Here is a 17,605-nt window from a genome sequence, read left to right as displayed (position 1 = left end):
TATTTTATTTTTATTATACAAAAAGGTTGTGCATTTATGAAAATATGAAATGGCAGGTGAAGAGTGCAGTTCCAATTCCAATTCCAATTCCATCAGAGCTCAAGATGGTCCCTCGCCGGAATGACGGCTCTCGTCATCGTGGGATTGGGTCTGTTTCATCGTGGGATTTGGTGCCACTGTCCACACTTGTTCCAGAAACCAAACTGAGCTCAATAATTGTTTCAATTTCTTAAATAAAAAATAATAATTTATTTAAGTAAATATAAAATTTATCTGGCTTCTTATACATGAATTCAATTAAATTTCTAGAATATTGAAGAGAAAAATAATAATTTATTTATAAAAATATAAAATTTATGTAGAAATTAAAAAAACAATTCATTTCATCGATTCATTGAAAGTAATGGTTTTTCAACTTCAAACACTATTTTATCAAATTTAAAAACTACTATACTATACATTTTATATTCTAAATTTATTATTAAATATCACACAAATTCAAAAGAATTCAAAGGATTCATGAAAGATTAATGAAGATTAACATGCAAATTCAAAGATAAAAGATACTCATAGTTTTTATGTGTATTGTAATTTTTTGTTTGTAACGTATTTTGTGAGTAGTACTAAATTGAAAGATATTTTGTCATGTATTTTTAAATGTCATGTATTTCATATAAATAACATAGATTAAATAATAAAAATAAAAATTTATTATTAAGTTACTTACTCATCTTTACATTTACTAATTTACTTATTTTATATATGTCCATGCCCATTATTTTAAAAATTCTTATTTCATCTAATCTAATTATTTATTTATTTTTTAATAATTATTGTTTTATAATAAGTTTTTTGAAAAAAAAAATTATGGGTAGAATTCAAAAATAAGACAGTTTTTAAGTTAAATTATAATTATATTTTTTTTAACTTTTTTATTGTAAATTATTTTTTTTTGTTTTTTTATTATAATTTTTTTTTAAATCAATTTATTTTTTTAATGTCAATAAAATTTATAAAATTTGATATATATATGTATAAACTAATATAACAATTTATTTATTAAAATCCTCGTTTGAAAACTAGTATTAACTTAAACCCAAAGCCCAGTGAATGTGGATAGCAAAAACATGGAGGGTATATGTAGCAGGTTGGAAGGGGTGAGGTTTTACTAAGGCGAGGCCCATAAACCCTTGAGTTGTTTGTGGAAGCAACAAACACAAATAAACCCTCTGCCGCCAGCACAGCTTTCACTCCATTTTGTTTCAGTTATGATTTCTTCAATTTCTTGGATTCCCAAAGGGGTTCCCAAGTCAGAACCCGTTTTCGCCGAACCTCCTTCTCAGGAAGATATTCAACAACTTCTTTCCAACTCTCTCACAAGGTATGTATGTGTGTTTTCCTCTTCATAATCAATAATCAACACTTAATTAACAGTTAACGCTAACATTAACATCATCTTATATTTATATTTATATCAATTATTATTCCAGTGTAGGAGAAGAGAGTGATAATGAAGACGCTAACAAACAGAACGATGAAGTCGCACAAGCTCTAACCGTCGCGGATGCTATTGGCAAAACATCCAATGATAAATATGACGATATTACCCTCGCATTGAAGGACCTTCAAATGGAAAACTATGACGATGAGGAGGACAAAGGTATCTTTTTCTAACTATCTTCAACTCATTCAGTGTGTTATATTCGTGTTGTCTTGTGCTTCTGCTGCTTATATTTATGCATTTTTTTTCTCGTGAAATTAGGATTTGAATTATTCAGTTCGGGGATTGGTGATCTTTATTATCCGAGTAATGAATTGGATCCATATATCAAAGATAAGAATGTGAGTTAAGTTTCAATACATGGTTTTGTTAGGTTATTTCGATTCTATTTATTGAAATTATGTCATATATGTTATTTAGGAGGAGTATGATTCTGAAGATCTTGAAGACATGATCATTACTCCAACTGATTCGGTTATTGTTTGTGCGCGTGCTGAGGACGATGTCAATCATCTCGAAGTAAGTTAGTTCTTCATAGGGTTGCTCATGAATGCATTATCCACAACCACTAGATAGAACAGGATATTATAACCAATCCACACAATTGGTCTTGTTTTGCAAAACTGGTTATATCCGCGACTAGTTATTGGAAATGGGTATCCAACAAGTCCAAGTTATTAGACTGGTTAATAAATTAAATGTACTTATTCTGATTTTATAACCGGATTTGGATATGGGTATGGTTAAACCACTTAACTGGTTAAATTGAGAAACGTTGGTTTTTCCGTGTGAATGTGAATTGAAGATGATATTATTGTTCTTGTACTCTGCAAATGAGACTTGACATGCTTTTATTTGCTCTGGCAGGTTTGGATACTTGAGGACGCCAATACCCGTGATATGAACATGTATATTCGCAATGAAATCATGATTCCAGAATATCCACTCTGCACGGCTTGGCTTGATTGCCCCCTTAAAGGAGGAGAAAAAGGTCCAAACCGAATGAGTTCTTTGCTTGATACATGTTGATGTATTGTTCGTAATGTTTTGTGCAGTTCGGTCTTTTTATCTTCCCCCTCTTTGCAAGTAAATGTAGGGGTTTATGGTCATCTGAATATCTGAAAATATAAAGATAAACTTTAAACTACCTTAAGTCACAATCATAAATGATATGTTCTGGTAAATTTTACCTTCGTTTTAGTATGCCAAAAACATCAACAATTCATTTTTCATCTAGAAAAAAAGTTGCCACTTCGGTTATGAATTAAGATTCATTAGAAAATAAGGAGATTAATGGTTGCAGTTAGTCAATGCTTGTCTAGTGTTTACACTTAACGATATGCTCTGGTAAATTTTACCTTCATTTCAGTATGCCAAAAACATTAACAATTCATGTTTCATCTAGAAAAAAAGTTGCCACTTCGGTTATGAACTACGATTCATTAGAAAATAAGGAGATTTATTATTGCGGTTAGTCAAAGTTGTTTAGTGTCTTGGGTAATTGCAATTTATGCTTAAAGTTCAACTTGATACCAGCTTCATGCCTTTGCATCATCTTACTATCTTAAAATAGTTTCATTATGATAACAGGGAACTTCTTGGCTGTCGGTTCAATGGGACCAGCCATAGAAATTTGGGACCTTGATGTTGTAAGTGTATTAATGTTGCTGCACTATCCAAAACATCATATACTTAAATAGAGGTTTTTCGCAGAATACGTTGTAAGTTTCTTTTGTTCTCAGGTTGATGAAGTAGAGCCTTGTGTAGTGTTGGGTGGCAAAGAGAAAAGGAAAAAGGGGAAAAATGGGAAAAAGGTATTTTATACATTCTTGTTAATATCAATCACCATAAAATTATTGATCATCTGTTTTGTTCTGGATTTGTTGCCTACTAAATTGTTATTTAATTATAGATGTCACATGTGTTGTTCTGTTGTGGTCTGTGCTGTTTGGAAATTTAAGTTATGTTGGCCATCTTTAACTGTTGGCATTTCCAACTTCCAAGTATTAGACCCATTATCTTTTAAACGTGTGTAGTGTGGTTAATGGTTATACATATTTCAATAGCTGCATGCTATGTGTGCATGTATATACTGCTCATGTATACTTGAGTTGATGCTTTTAGTTATAACTTTAAAAAAAATAGATTATTGATTCTTAAGTTATCTTATTTACCTTATTATTTGTGGATGGAATTTAATCATTGACCATATCTTTTGGTGATTTCTGAATTTTGAAGCTTACTTTCTTATTGTGAATAGCATTAGCATTAGATGGAACTGAAAATATAGATGTGATATGGATGTGAGGATCAAATCTTTTATTGTGAATTTCCCTCACTTTCTTGTATAATTTGATTATATTTTCTGATATCATACATGTCCCAACAGAAGCCTTCGAAGATAGATTTACCAACAACTGATGGAAATCTCCTTTACTCATTTATTTTATTCAATCCTTTTAGATTTGAAATAAATATATGTTAGCCATTTCTTTTCTTTTGATTAAAATTTCCTTTCAAGCTATCATATGAATCTCTTTTGCTGATTCTGCAAATTGTTTGGTGATAGAAATCAGCAAAGTACAAAGAGGACAGTCACACTGACTCAGTACTTGGTCTTGCTTGGAACAAGGAGTACAGGTTTGTTAAATTAGGATTCTGCTTTTTATTTTCTCTCCTCTATGCTTTCTGTAGCCTAATGGTTTTATTTACTAAATTTTTTTGAACTCTCTTCCTTGACGCCTGAGCTCTGATGTATACTCCTAAAAATTACAGCAATACACTTGCAAGTGCCAGTGCTGACAAGCGAGTCAAGATTTGGGATGTTGTTACTGGAAAGTGTAATATTACAATGGAGCATCACACCGGCAAGGTAAGAATTAAGTTAATATGCTTATAATTTTTTTGTGAAGTCAATTTATTGATATAATAAACTTTTCCTCTTTGGTTTTCAATTACCGGCTTAAAATTTAAACATTATTAAATACCGATATGCAAATGCGATGAACAAATTTGTGATTTGTGAGTCTTTCTTGCAACCGTTTTTAGCAAAGTTCTATGTTGTTGATAACGAAAATTATGGTGCATGTCTTTTTTAATTAAATTGTAAAATCCAATATTCTATAATTTTCGATATTGACTAATTTAAATTGTTTGAGTCAATGCTTTTCCTGATGTCTTTCAACCCATATATCCTCACAGGTTCAATCAGTTGCTTGGAATTATCATGCACCACAGGTCCTTCTTAGTGGTTCGTTTGATCGTACTGTTGCCTTGGTAATGATCCAATGCTTCCTTGTTACTTGGCTTTTCTATATTTTGTATTGATTACATAATACATATTATACCTTACTCTTTGTTTGCATATTCATGTGCTAAAAGACACATTTTCAGTTTAAAGCGAATAAGTTGGAATTTCAAAAGTATTATTTTTTTGTTGAAAATTTCAGCTATCTAATGTTTTTAGTGCGCTGTTAAATTTTGCAGAAGGATGTAAGGATACCGTCGCATTCTGGCTTTACGTGGTCGGTCAGTGCTGATGTAGAGAGCTTGGCATGGGATCCACACACTGAGCACTCTTTTGTGGTGTGTTATGGTTATTTTTTTAGGCCTATGTACTAACATTAAGTTTAATATTTCTGTGAAATTAAACACACTGGCATCTTTTTGAGTCTCTTATAAAAGAATTACTAACTTCTCCTTATGTTATTTTTATTTTATTTATTATCTGATTCTTATGGTGTCAGATGAATTTTCAATTTTGATTTTGCGGATGCACATGTGCTAGTTAACTAATAGTAATTTAATTGTCCTGTTAGGTGAGTCTTGAAGATGGTACCGTCAAGTGTTTTGATGTTCGGACTGCCATGTCCAATGCCACATCTGAGCAGAGTGCTACTTTTACAATTCATGCACACGACAAAGAGGTTACCTCTGTATCCTATAATAAGTCAGCACCGAATGTATGTATCCTCAACCCTTTGCTTATATTACCAACTTGTTATTATGTACTTCAGTTTAACTCTGCCCTGTTGACATGGCCTCATGCAGCTTCTTGCTACTGGATCCACTGATAAAACGGTAATAGTGAAGTGAATTTTGTTATTTTCCTGTATACCATATGTCTTACAGATTGGAATTCATCTAATTTTACTGTCATTATTTTTCACAGGTGAAACTATGGGATTTGTCAAACAACCAACCATCTTGTGTCGCATCTAAAGCTCCAAAAGCTGTCAGTTTCTTTCCCCTACAATATATGTCATATGTAAATTACTCAATGAATCATTATGTATTTTGTTGAATTGACACTTACGGCTTATCTTTTTTTTCTTTTTTTTTATGGTGTTTTTTAGGGTGCTGTCTTTTCTATCTCTTTCTCAGAGGACAACCCATTCTTGTTGGTTATAGGAGGCTCAAAGGGAAAATTACATGTAAGTCAAGTGAAAAGAGCAGATGAACTTTGGTATTCTTAATAGTTCCCTCTGAAATTGACAGATATATCTAATTATTTTGCAGCTATGGGACACCTTATCTGACGATGGCATCTCTCGTAGATATGAGAAATACAACAAGAATCGACCTCAATCTGGGGCATGATATATAATATTGAGTTATAGTGATCTCTCGGCCCTCCACCCCTTCCCATGAAGAAAATGTTTGGATTTGTATCTACTGAACTGCAAACAAGTTGTGTTTCATGTTCCAACATTTTGGAATTCACTGCAAAATACAACAGTCTTCACTTAATATTTTATTATATCTGTATTTGGTTTCTTTGTCTATGTAATGAGCTTCAATGCTTTTGGTAGTTTAGTGGTATTTAAATTTTGGAACAATATATTATTTAGAATGGATTAATATACAGTTTGTTAGTGACACTATGTCCATCATATTTTCTAACAAGTTTTGAAAGGAAGTTCTCTAAACATCTGTTTCTTAATTGAATTTTTCCTTCAATTTCAAAGTAAATCTCAAACTATTAACATTTAACCGGATTCTATTACTACAAAACAATTACATATATAATATACTTGCCAGTAACAATCTTATAGCTGTCTAATTTTTCACTAGGGACTTTAAATAGTCCTCATCACATCACTTTTTACAAGGATGGCTTATGTATATATAAAGAAAGAAATTGAAAAGAAAGTTTTGAAATGGGGAACTAAGCTGCTGCTGTTGCTACACATTTAGGAGCTTTTCCTGTAACAATAGGCTTGACATTGACACATTTAGCATCTACTTCAGTTCCATTGAATGTTAGAGCAACATTATTTAGTTCAACACCCTCACATGGTACACTCTTGCTACAGATAAGAATCACTCCATCCTTAGTCTTTGAAGTTCCCTTGATGTTCTTGAAGGTAACTTTGCTAATCTTTATCTTTGATGGAGACTAATCCATTGCATAACATGCAAACAATAAGGAATATTAAGATTTGAAAGAATATTGATTTTAAAATATACAATATCATCTCTAGCATGATTGTAATTTTATATATAAAGATGAAGAATTTAAGTTTAAATACCTGTTTTGAGCATTGATTCCATGGACAATACTCTTGGTCAATGATGACAGGGTTTAGGACATCAACCATGGTAATATCTTCAAAATGCATATCAGTAATAGGATTAGTTCCTGGAGTACTAGGCCAAGTCTTGATCCTGACACCATTATCAGTATTTGTCAAAGTGCAATTCTTGACTAAAAGTTGTTCAACAGGTTCTTCCTTTGGATACTTCCCTAAGCTTCCAACACTAATGCCATGTCCAGGTCCACAGTTCACATTTTGGACAGTTATTTGTTTGCATCCATCTCCCAATGAGACACAATCATCTCCAGTCCCAATGTTTGTGTTGAGAATTTTCACATCAGTTGATCTTCCAATGTGGATTCCATCAGTGTTAAGGCTTGTAGCTGGAGCAGTTACAGTGAAATGATCAAATGTGAAGTTGGTGCAACCCAAAACATTCACATGAAAGTTTTTGCTGTCTTTTGAGGTTATGTCTCGAACAGTTGCATGCTTTAGGAAATTAAAACCGAAGTTCTGTTCACATTCAAACTCATTTTATCAGCTATGTTTTTAATTGATACTATATGAGAAAATATAATATAAATATTTACCATGGAAGCCATGTCGCAGTTTTTGTTTTTTCCACAATCATTTTGATTCCAAGCAATTGCACCTTGACCATCAAAAACACCTTTACCTGATAAGGTAAAAAAGTCAACATATTCAAATTTAATCCATTCATAAGCGTCATGAAGTGCAGCTGGGTTTGCTGGTGCTATAATTGTTCCATCAACCTGAACTTCAATTGGACCATTACAAGGACCTTTAACCACTATGGCTCCCATCTTGTATGATCCACTTGGAATCCAAACTTTACTTGCACCTGTTGAATTACATGCTGCTTTCCATACATCTCCAAAGGCCTAATTGACATAACATATAACAAATTTAAATAATATTTATTACTATTTAACAACCGATGTATCATTTCCAGCGCTGTAGGAGATCCAAACACATATGCGACCTTATAGAAATCATTAAATTTTTGTAGGTAAATTAGTTCTTACCGTTGTTATATCTCCACTAGGGGCTCCATATTTTCTTATATCAAAGACAGCAGATTGAGCTATTCCAAACGTTGTCAATAAAAATGATAAAACAATTGTTGTAATACTTTTCATATTCATTTTGATTATTTACTTTAACTTTTATTTTTGTTGCAATTTTTGGATGATGATGAGTAGTTGCTTATAAAATGTGGTATTTATAACGAGTTGTGAAGCTTCAAAACCAATCACAACATAAACAATTTTCTATTTTTATCAAACGTAATTTCATGGTAGCAGTTAATTTTTTTTGGTTGAGATGAGATAGTATTAATGGCAAATTAACAATGACTTGTAACCAAAGTACTATAAATTTAGAATGTACTAAGATAAGCTTAGAGGAATGCATGACCAATAAAGAAATTTAGCTCCTAAAATTGAGGTTTCTAAAGAAACTCCCAAACGTAAGTTTGTAGCTCAAAAGTTTGTGTAATGAATGATAAATTGTTGCTTCTCACTAAATTAAGTATTTTTTGTTGCCACTTAACATAGTTATAAGCCGACGTAAGGGACTTTGATTTTCAAGTTAGAGTAACTTGAATTAATGGAAATAATATATTCTCAAACTCATTTGTCACATGATACAGCCAAGTAACAAACTCAAGGCAAACAATAAACAAGCAATGCAAATTACATATGCAAACAAACTAAACGACGTCGCACAATTGTACACATAGTCACAAAGTACACATACGTAGATATCACTCCCAAATAATAATAATAACAACAATTACATAATGGCTTCATACTAAACAAAAATTGTGATAATTATTTGGGTTACTTGCATTTTTTGTCTCCTTATTTTAAAATCAAACTCTTTGATAATTCTTTTTTCACATTTATTGCTATATGAATTCTAAAATATAATTTTGATTTATAAAATGATGATTTTTAGTTCAAAAATCACGATTCCTAACGTCATTTGTAAATTTGAAGAGAAAATAAATTTTATAGCAAAAGTCACTAATTTTTAGATCAAAAGTCACCATTTTTAGAGTAATAGTTATGCTTCAGGACAAAAATTGCAACAAATGTGATAATATAGGGACTAAAAAGTTCAATTTTAAAATAAAAGGGACTATTTTGGTGAATATATTAAAATAGAGGCCTAAAAATGCAGGTAAGTCTAAATGTTTTGTGAAAAGAATCTACAATTCAACTCCACTTCTTATATTTATTTCTTTTATTATGAATATTAATAATACTAACTAGAGTTTAATTTTCATACACTATCAGTAAAAAAAATTGTGTATTATGAACAAATTACAATCAATTACATATGTGACTTTAAAAGTAATTATGATAAAAATCAAATCTCTATAATTAAAAATTTGATAATTATAATTGATTGAAAGTAAAGTGTAACATTTGGTTGGACTATCGTAACTTCTCCCGTACAAGTTTCTGCTCAAAAGAAAACAATGTAAAACTTTTATACATTACATTGTTTGTAAAACAAAAATAAGTGCAGAATTTCAACTTGAAAATCAAAACATAAGATAGATTAAGAGCTTCAATTCAACTTGTGAGCAATGTGAATTTCTATTACAACCTCAAACCAAACACACATAGGACTAGCAGACTAATTTTCAATTTATGGAAGCAAGATTTGTGCAATTCATTAGAAGAGAAAGCTAATAAATTTAGCATATCAATTTTGAGTGTCAAATCAGTTGCTTAAAACTAAAATAGTAAATTAATGAGTAATAGGATTTGGTAGTGTGCTAATGTGTGAACTGCCTCAGGCTCAGGCACATTACTGTCAGCATGATAATAAGCTAAATAACCACAATCATATTATCTCTTGGGTGAAAATTAAATATTATTTCCTTCAAAAGGAATAAGGTTTTCTCCATGAATGAATAACCTAGTGGTAAATATTTCTGCTCTAATACCAAGGTCCTCAATCATTTGAGTATTTAAATCAAACCAAACTAGTCCACCATCTCTTTTTCTGAACATCATATCACCCTTCTTTCCTGCACCAATAGGATAATCCAGGTAATGGAAAGGCCCTATAATGAGAATCTTAATCCATGATTCCTTTACACCAAGTTCACCCAAAATTGAAATGTGTAACATATCTTCGAAATTCGTGATCGAAGCAATAGACCCATTTATCAGCACTATTTTTGTCCATGTCTTATAATGCAAATAAAAATTATCTATGTCTAAGAATAAGGGTGTTGTAACGAAAACCTCATTGCTCCAATCAAATGAAATCAAACATGATTCATCATCTCTTTCATCTCTACCAAGATTATGAGAGAGTCCATCCATGTACACATGGAATTCTTTGTTCCAATGTATAGACTTATGGTTCATATCGAGTTCCAATTTTTTCCAAGAGTTACTTTTCAGACTATATATCTCCCATATTGAGGAGATCTGCTCCTCAATATCACTATTACTAAATGTTTCAGGATTAATTCCACCACAACAGCGTAGCACTTTATAGTCATCTTTAATATGGTCATAACCAAATCCACGATAATCCACCAAACACATAAAACCAGGAAAATTAAGAGGAATGACCTTGAATTCCTCAGTAGATGGATTCCAAAATATAACATTTTTGCCGCGGTAATCACAAAGAAGACAGAGAATTCCATTAACACTACCACAACCTAAAATACCAAAACCATACTTATACTCGTAATGCGGATTAATTGGCCAATCTAATTTAACCCTATTCTCAAACCTCTCACCAGAAACAGAATACAACTCATATTTCACTCCATAACCAAAACAGAAAGGAAAATTATTAGTATGTAAGAGTAGAGATTTATCATTATAATAAGAATGATCTTTTGTAAAGAAACTATTGCGGTATATGGTTTTGAAATTAGGGTTATCAAACAAAAGAGACCAAGACTTACATGCACATTCAAATCGCTTCAAAGATTTAATTGGCAATTTTGAGAGAATAGAGATGAAAAGTTCGTTAGGGATATGGGATTGCCTCCTCTTTACATTTTCCATCTCCACGAGTTTTTGCAATTTGAATATCAAGCACCAACCTAATGGAACTCCACTCAAGCGTAAAGAGTGAAAGTGAAAAAGTTCAATTCAGATCTACTTTTGGGAAAAATTAGACGAAACAGTTGATTGCGTAGTTGTATTTTGTCTTTATTTAAAAATTCAACCATTCAATTTTGTCAAAGAATATATGTTAACTTCTTTTTTTTTTACTAAAGAATATATGTTACGTCTCTTTACTAAAAATAATATATGTTTGTTAACTTAATAAGGAAGTTATTGTAAAATGATTTTTCTATATCAGTAAATTAAGATATTCTGAGGTAGCTTAAAATATTTGGATTTTATATTACAATATTTTTTCTTAATTAATATTTGATCATAAATGTTTTTTTTTATTAAAAGATGCATACAATTTTTTTTTTAAAGATAAAACTAAGAAACTTAATCTAGAAGTAATTTAAAACATTTGGATTTTATATTAAAATATATTTTTCTTAATTTACAAGTAACTTAAAAAATTTAGATTTTAAATAACGATTGAATCATTTATCTTTTTTTCTCCGATTTTATCTATATCTTAAAATTTTAATAATATTCTTTTTTTTTACATAAATTCAGAAAATCCATCAATATCTTCAAACAAAACACATAAAATTAAAACATCCCAATAAAATAAGAATCAAGAGAACTAAGAGGAACCTCGTTAAATTCCTTAATAGATATAATATTCTCTCAGAATACAAAATTAAAATCAAGTGTTCCATTAGAACAACAAAAACTTAAAATATTAAAACCAAAATTATACTCACCTGATAGTTTAGGTGACCAATCAAATTTGACCTTATTGTCAAACTTTACTACTCAAATATACCATTGATATATCGACCTTCAAAAGTATCAATAGTTTGATGTAGAAGGATAGATGCATTTAGTTAAGAAACTAGTGTGATATGTGCTCATGAAATTAGAATTATCAACAAGGAGAGACCATAATTTGCATTGCTTCCAAATCGCTTCAAAGTTTTGAGAGGCAATTTCGATAAAACAGAGGAGACAAGATCATTTGGTGTATAACTAGTAACCAAGTAACCATTTTCTTTGTTTAAGAAGCCGATATATCCATTCTGATCCACAGATTAGAAGGGAATAGGTTTGAGGAGAGACGCCCAAGTGAAACAAAATTGTTCGCCCACCGGAATGGAAGGATATTAAAATTGAAACTTTTTTTTTTTTTAATTTCCAAGTTTACTTTAAGTATTTCCTTTTAATGTGGTTAAACTAATTATATAATCATCCCTATGAAAATTATTATTAGTTAATATGAGATACCTCCTTATTAATTTTATATTTTACACAGACTATGACAAATATTTAATAAATGAAAGAAAGAATGCGTGATAGTCTCTTTTCTAGAGTGAAACTATAAAAAGTTACAGCCCTAAATTTATAAAAAGAAAATACTACGGATTTACAGACAGAAAGAAAATAGTTTTCATCTATATAATAAAATAGATTAAAAGCTGGTCAATGAATTATTTTAAAGAATATATGTTCATTACTGTAAGAAAAAAATACTATATGTTCACTTAATTGAGAAGTTAGTGTAAAATATTTTTCTATATTCAATATTAAAATCATAAAATATTATTATTATTTTTTTCTATTTTTATATCAAAGTATGAAACTTAATTAAGAAATACATTTGTAGAGTTTATCCAAAGAGAAACCAATGGGTAACTCATGTACAACTTAACATACACAAACATAACTCATAGTAGCTTAACACCAGCTTCCCTGAGAGAATCAATAACAGCTTTTACCTTACCATGATACCTCTGTTCTCTTTTCAAATGAACAGAAACAGCAGGCAAATGAACAGAAACGGCAGGAATGTCCTTAAGCAAAAGACGTTCCCCTAGTATCTTCCCAATCTTTGCAGCTGCGGCCACATCGCGAGTAGTTTCCAAGCTTGGTTTCAAGGCTTTCTCCTGTGAACTTGCAGAAGAAGCTACAGTAGCAGTTGGGGTGTGGATCACCTGTGCACTTACATACTTATTGGTAAAATGCATCCTCAAAAGATATGGTTTGAGAAATTGTGTAATCCTGGGAGGTCTAACTGGAGGTGGGATAACCATATCTAGTTTGCAATATAATCTCTCTGGAAATAAGAATGTATAAAAAAAATCAGTTTTTGTATCAGAGTTTTGACATATCAGACATAAACTCATGAAACTATCAACTTTTGCCACATTTGAAAACTGTACATTAAACTTGAAGCAAAGCATTTCAATGTATCCACAAAATACAAGTTCATTTCATGTTTTACTTACCAAGTACTAAGCAAATACAAATTTCGAAAAAAATCAGATGGACATAAACTTCTTTTTATCATTCCTCTATTGGTCATATGATACAAAAAAAAAAACACTAAAGATTTTGGACTGTGTAGGGCTTCTCTTTCAAATTGCATATATAAAATCTTGATTTAAAATAGAAGAAATTGCTTTGGTTCGAGTTGATTTTGCGTGTTGAGGAGAACTCTAGCAACTGAGTTGGATTATTCACATACATCAGAAGATTATACATCTACAATATTATTAATTACAGCTTATAGTTTACAACTATCAATCAATACACAACACCACATATCATATTGAAAGCTATCTTCCATTGTATGATCACATTCGTAGACCTTATCCTTCTTCACTTTAATTTGGATTATAACACATAACAAGATTTGTGGACCACATCCCCACATGTTATTTCTCCCAATATATGAATTATGCCTAATCTAGGAGCCTTGGGAAGGCATTATTCTGTACGTCTGTAGCAGCTTTTTTATGGTCAGAGCCTTGTGCTCGCAATGATGTACATGTCTCTTTGTTCCTCAATTGTCACGTAATTGAGTTACACTTTTTAATTCCCAGGGTGCTCTAAAAAGCATGACTATTTCTAAATCTAAACACAAAAGGGGCACATTCACTGCAAAAAAACTCCAACTCCCCTACCTATACATTTTAGAAGATCTTCTAAACATTTTCCAGATCGAGAAAACCCTAAACGATTCCTAATTCCCAGTAAAAATAGAATGCTAGACACATGTACATGCTTCAGAAATGAGGCCGGAGAAGTACACCAAATTTGAAAACTAAGAAGTAGAACAGAACTTGCTAGTTTCTGATATTTCAAAACGGTTGTGAAAGCAACCAAATAGGCCTGGCATAATTGATAAACACGAAATGCAAGAGTACTGTACAGTGTACAGATTCAAACATGACAAAAACAATATAGTTATTCCTCACAGTCATAGCACGGACATTTTAGTATCATTTCAGATCTACCGCTCGGAATCAAGAATGCATTGCAACAAGCATAGCAGAGAAACGAGAAACATTGTTGTTTGAACGTTGGTTTCACTTACGGCATAAAGAAAGGAATAGTTTAAAAGAGGGAAACCACTGAGGCAAGTGCAGTAGCAGCAGAACAGTGACCCCCACAAGCACGAAATGATTATATATTACAATTTCCAAAATGTTTGATGCATTTTTATTCTAAACATGATGATGGTAATATGGTATACAATATACATCTAAGAATAACGCCAACAACACACACTTTCCAACACACTATCTTTTATTGGTTAAAATTCATATGAGCCCCAACAAATTTAAATGGGACTCAAACAATTTGGTGGGATCATTTTAGTCAATAAATATATAAACGTGAGTTGGAATACGTGTGTTGCTAGTACTCCTTATCTATCTAATATTCAGTGTAAAAACACACACCGACAAATGTAAATGAATTAAATCCAATAGAAAAAGAAAACATTATTTTAATAGATGAAAATTTCATTGACAACATTGATCAAACAGTTGGTACACACAAGTAGAAAAGGGATGATTGGCAACTGCAATCAATAGCTAAGATTATATTATATAATATTTGATTAACAATAACTACATGCGGTGGTGAATGGCATTTCAATTTAACATGTGAAGGAAGGAAAAAAAAAGCATAACGAGAATGGATCCTAGTAGTTTTAGGGCGTAGCAACAAGTTAGTAGTGAAAGTAAAGCATTAAAGTTATGGAAATCCAAGAGAAACAGAGAGCGATAAACGACATGGTAGTAAATATTCGAAATAGGTTGCATTGACATTGAAGCAGTGGAGAGAGAGAGAGAGAAGCGCACCTGGTGTTTGGAAAAATAGAGAAAACCAAAAAAGTGTAAGAGAAGAGAAGCCTTTATGTTAAATTTTAATTACACTTTTTGCTACTCTAATTAAGTGTCATTTGTTAAACTATTTTTAATTAAACCTTAATTTTATCAAAACATTTCAAATAAAATCGACTAGCTTGTTTTACAAGCTTGAGACATTTCATTTTTACTCTTGTTGTTTTAGTTGAAAAATATTGAATATTAACTAAAAAATTATTTTTATGTTATCTTATATTTATTAATTAATTTAATTGTTAATTTTATCAAACATTAAATTAAATCAGCTATGATATAAATTGTTAGAAAACTACTCCAATGATTTTGATATTATAATTTTCACGATACCATCAAATATTATAAAAGTAATAAAATATACTTCAATTTATGATATCGATTATTTTTTAGTGTTCTTGATTGAAATTGTCCTCTTCTCTTTTTATGATATCAAGAGAAAATAGAATGAATTTATTTTCTTCTATTTTATGTCATTGTATAGTTACGATTACTTTGTAACTATCATTCAAAAGGAAGAGGAGAAGAATATTAATCCTCAAAATTACAAATCAAACTATTAATATATTACATCATATTTTATGCAAAGTGAATCTATTTATTACATAGGTCACACTAATAGATTATTAAAATAATCTAATAAACTTATCATCCAACTGTTATTTTTTTATGGTATTTTTTATTTTGAGTTAAAATTTGATAATCTAATTAGAAAGTTTAAAATAAAATAAAATTTATTTAAAATTTAATAAATAGAAATAAAATAATAAAAAATATAAAATTTGATATATTATAGCTATTATAATTTAATTGATCCGACAGAAGTATTAAAAAAATCGTAAATTAAACACGTTAACTCGTGTACAAGGTCTATGGACTTTCGGTGAACTAAAATTAAATTTAGTGAAGCAGTGAACCAATGTAAAATATAATTCAATGTATGATTTCATTTCAAACCACTGGAACCAATGATAATTGATGAGATAAGGAGGATACGAAGCTTTCCACATCTCAGGTTTCATGACTCCTCAAAGTCTTCCTATTAAGTAGTACGCATCAAAGTCACGTGATTGTATTTCTTTTTCAACCTATGTTATTTGGAAAAAACTTTAAAAGAATTTTGGAAACAACTTTTTTTATTTTGACATAAATGAGAAAACTTAACTTAGGTTTGTTTTAATTGAATTTGATTTATATACATCACAATACGTCATCATTTTATTACATTAATTCATAAAACATCTTCACTAGCTAACAACATTCTTTACTAATTAACAAATCCAAAGTGCTTGCGTTTGCGGGTCGAAAAAATTCTGTACTGTATTTTGCAATTAACAACTCTATACAAAAATCAATGGCTTTGTCTAAAATTCTCTATCTCTCTATACTTGTTAACTTCCTCCTTTTTACAATTATCAAAGCACAAGACACTGACACTGAATTCCAAGTCAATCTCAAGACCCTCCTCTCTTCCTTGTCATCAAAAACCAACGACAACAATGAATTCTACAACACCACGGTAACTGGGGTTGTAACATCCCTCTTTAGCATTAATAATTTGTAGTAATTTTTATGTTTTACATGTTAGTATAATAATAATAAAAAGGGGGAAAGTAGTGAAGTAGAATAAGTAAAAGAAATTAAAACAAGGGAAAAGAAAAGAGTAAGGGGAAGGGAGAACCTAAACAGAAAGGAAAGGAAAACAGAAAGGAAAGGGAGAGAAAATGGTGAGATAGAAAGAAGAAAAGAGTGAGAGAAAGAAGAAGAGAGAAAACAACCAAGACATTAACAACCCAAGAAAAGAGAAAAGAAAAGTGCATTTTGCTAGAAGTCTCTGTAGAAGGAGTTGAGGGTACCGTCATTTTCTCCATTTTTGGAAATCAAGAGGTGGGTTTCCCTTTTTTCTATCTTTCATTCATGCATGTAGGAAATAATGTGTTCCATAGGTTAGGGATTTTGGGTTTAAGAGTTTGAAATGAAGAAAAATGATTTTTATTTTAGTCTTGGTTGGATTTAGGGATTTTGAAATAGATTAGTGTAGAATTGAGTAAATTGGGATTTTTGTTGCTGTTTTGTGTGTGTTCATTACTGATTTACTCATGATGTGTAGCATTATTGTTGCAAAGAATTGTTAGGAAAATTAGTGTGATAGAAGGAATGTTATTAACTTGAATTTCGCATGACATATGTGTGATGTTTTGGTCATAACTTTCTCTATAGACATCCGTTTTGAATGATTTTTAGTTTTCTGGAAACTAGACTCAATTA

General features: G+C 30.7%; 4 protein-coding genes across 7 annotated transcripts in view; 2 read left to right on the top strand and 2 right to left on the bottom strand.

Moving 5' to 3' along the window:
- The first annotated feature begins 1,160 nt into the window (after positions 1–1,160).
- On the top strand, positions 1,161–6,381 carry LOC101512269 (uncharacterized). Its single transcript, XM_004491543.4, has 16 exons — positions 1,161–1,381; positions 1,491–1,660; positions 1,763–1,842; positions 1,922–2,020; positions 2,369–2,492; positions 3,092–3,150; positions 3,244–3,315; positions 4,071–4,141; positions 4,277–4,373; positions 4,703–4,777; positions 4,988–5,086; positions 5,320–5,463; positions 5,552–5,581; positions 5,673–5,735; positions 5,857–5,934; positions 6,020–6,381. The coding sequence occupies exons 1-16, from the start codon at positions 1,269–1,271 to the stop codon at positions 6,098–6,100; spliced, it is 1,455 nt and encodes a 484-aa protein (XP_004491600.1). The 5' UTR covers positions 1,161–1,268; the 3' UTR covers positions 6,101–6,381.
- Positions 6,382–6,482: 101 nt separating this feature from the next.
- LOC101511935 (polygalacturonase-like) lies at positions 6,483–12,299 on the bottom strand. 4 transcript variants are annotated; one of them, XM_073365087.1, is made up of 5 exons: positions 11,003–11,273; positions 8,085–8,143; positions 7,629–7,940; positions 7,033–7,551; positions 6,483–6,899 (listed from the first exon to the last, which is right to left on the bottom strand). In XM_073365087.1, exons 1-5 carry the CDS (start codon positions 11,103–11,105, stop codon positions 6,669–6,671), a joined length of 1,224 nt encoding a protein of 407 aa, XP_073221188.1. In that variant the 5' UTR covers positions 11,106–11,273; the 3' UTR covers positions 6,483–6,668. The 4 variants fall into 4 exon arrangements, with proteins under 4 accessions (XP_073221188.1, XP_073221189.1, XP_073221190.1 ...); XM_073365088.1 differs by having other exon boundaries at positions 8,085–9,527; positions 11,003–11,272; XM_073365089.1 differs by lacking the exons at positions 8,085–8,143; positions 11,003–11,273 and adding an exon at positions 11,915–12,299.
- Positions 12,300–12,733: 434 nt separating this feature from the next.
- LOC101511095 (uncharacterized) lies at positions 12,734–15,450 on the bottom strand. The gene is made up of 2 exons (XM_004491539.4): positions 15,299–15,450; positions 12,734–13,263 (listed from the first exon to the last, which is right to left on the bottom strand). The coding sequence occupies exon 2, from the start codon at positions 13,238–13,240 to the stop codon at positions 12,875–12,877; it is 366 nt and encodes a 121-aa protein (XP_004491596.1). The 5' UTR covers positions 13,241–13,263; positions 15,299–15,450; the 3' UTR covers positions 12,734–12,874.
- Positions 15,451–16,872: 1,422 nt separating this feature from the next.
- LOC101507668 (uncharacterized) overlaps positions 16,873–17,605 on the top strand; it is a 3,136-nt gene continuing 2,403 nt past the window's right edge. The window contains exon 1 of the mRNA XM_012713255.3: positions 16,873–17,224. The gene's annotated coding sequence lies outside the window, so the exon portion shown is untranslated. The remainder of the gene's footprint in view (positions 17,225–17,605) is intronic.

The sequence above is a fragment of the Cicer arietinum genome, chromosome 2, assembly GCF_000331145.2.
Source record: "Cicer arietinum cultivar CDC Frontier isolate Library 1 chromosome 2, Cicar.CDCFrontier_v2.0, whole genome shotgun sequence".
Lineage (NCBI taxonomy): Eukaryota > Viridiplantae > Streptophyta > Magnoliopsida > Fabales > Fabaceae > Cicer > Cicer arietinum.
Note: the sequence above shows the minus strand (reverse complement) of the source record. Positions and strands in the feature narration are given on the sequence as shown.

Excerpts from the sequence above, each read along its gene's own strand:
- LOC101511095 (XM_004491539.4), bottom strand. The coding sequence starts at position 13,240 with ATGGTTATCCCACCTCCAGTTAGACCTCCCAGGATTACACAATTTCTC.
- LOC101512269 (XM_004491543.4), top strand. The coding sequence starts at position 1,269 with ATGATTTCTTCAATTTCTTGGATTCCCAAAGGGGTTCCCAAGTCAGAA. Across the intron at positions 1,382-1,490 it reads CTTTCCAACTCTCTCACAAG|TGTAGGAGAAGAGAGTGATA; the intron begins GTATGTATGTGT and ends TTATTATTCCAG. Across the intron at positions 2,021-2,368 it reads ACGATGTCAATCATCTCGAA|GTTTGGATACTTGAGGACGC; the intron begins GTAAGTTAGTTC and ends TTGCTCTGGCAG.
- LOC101511935 (XM_073365087.1), bottom strand. The coding sequence starts at position 11,105 with ATGGAAAATGTAAAGAGGAGGCAATCCCATATCCCTAACGAACTTTTC. Across the intron at positions 8,144-11,002 it reads GAAGCGATTTGAATGTGCAT|CTCAATCTGCTGTCTTTGAT; the intron begins GTAAGTCTTGGT and ends CGTTTGGAATAG. Across the intron at positions 7,941-8,084 it reads CTAGTGGAGATATAACAACG|GCCTTTGGAGATGTATGGAA; the intron begins GTAAGAACTAAT and ends TATGTCAATTAG.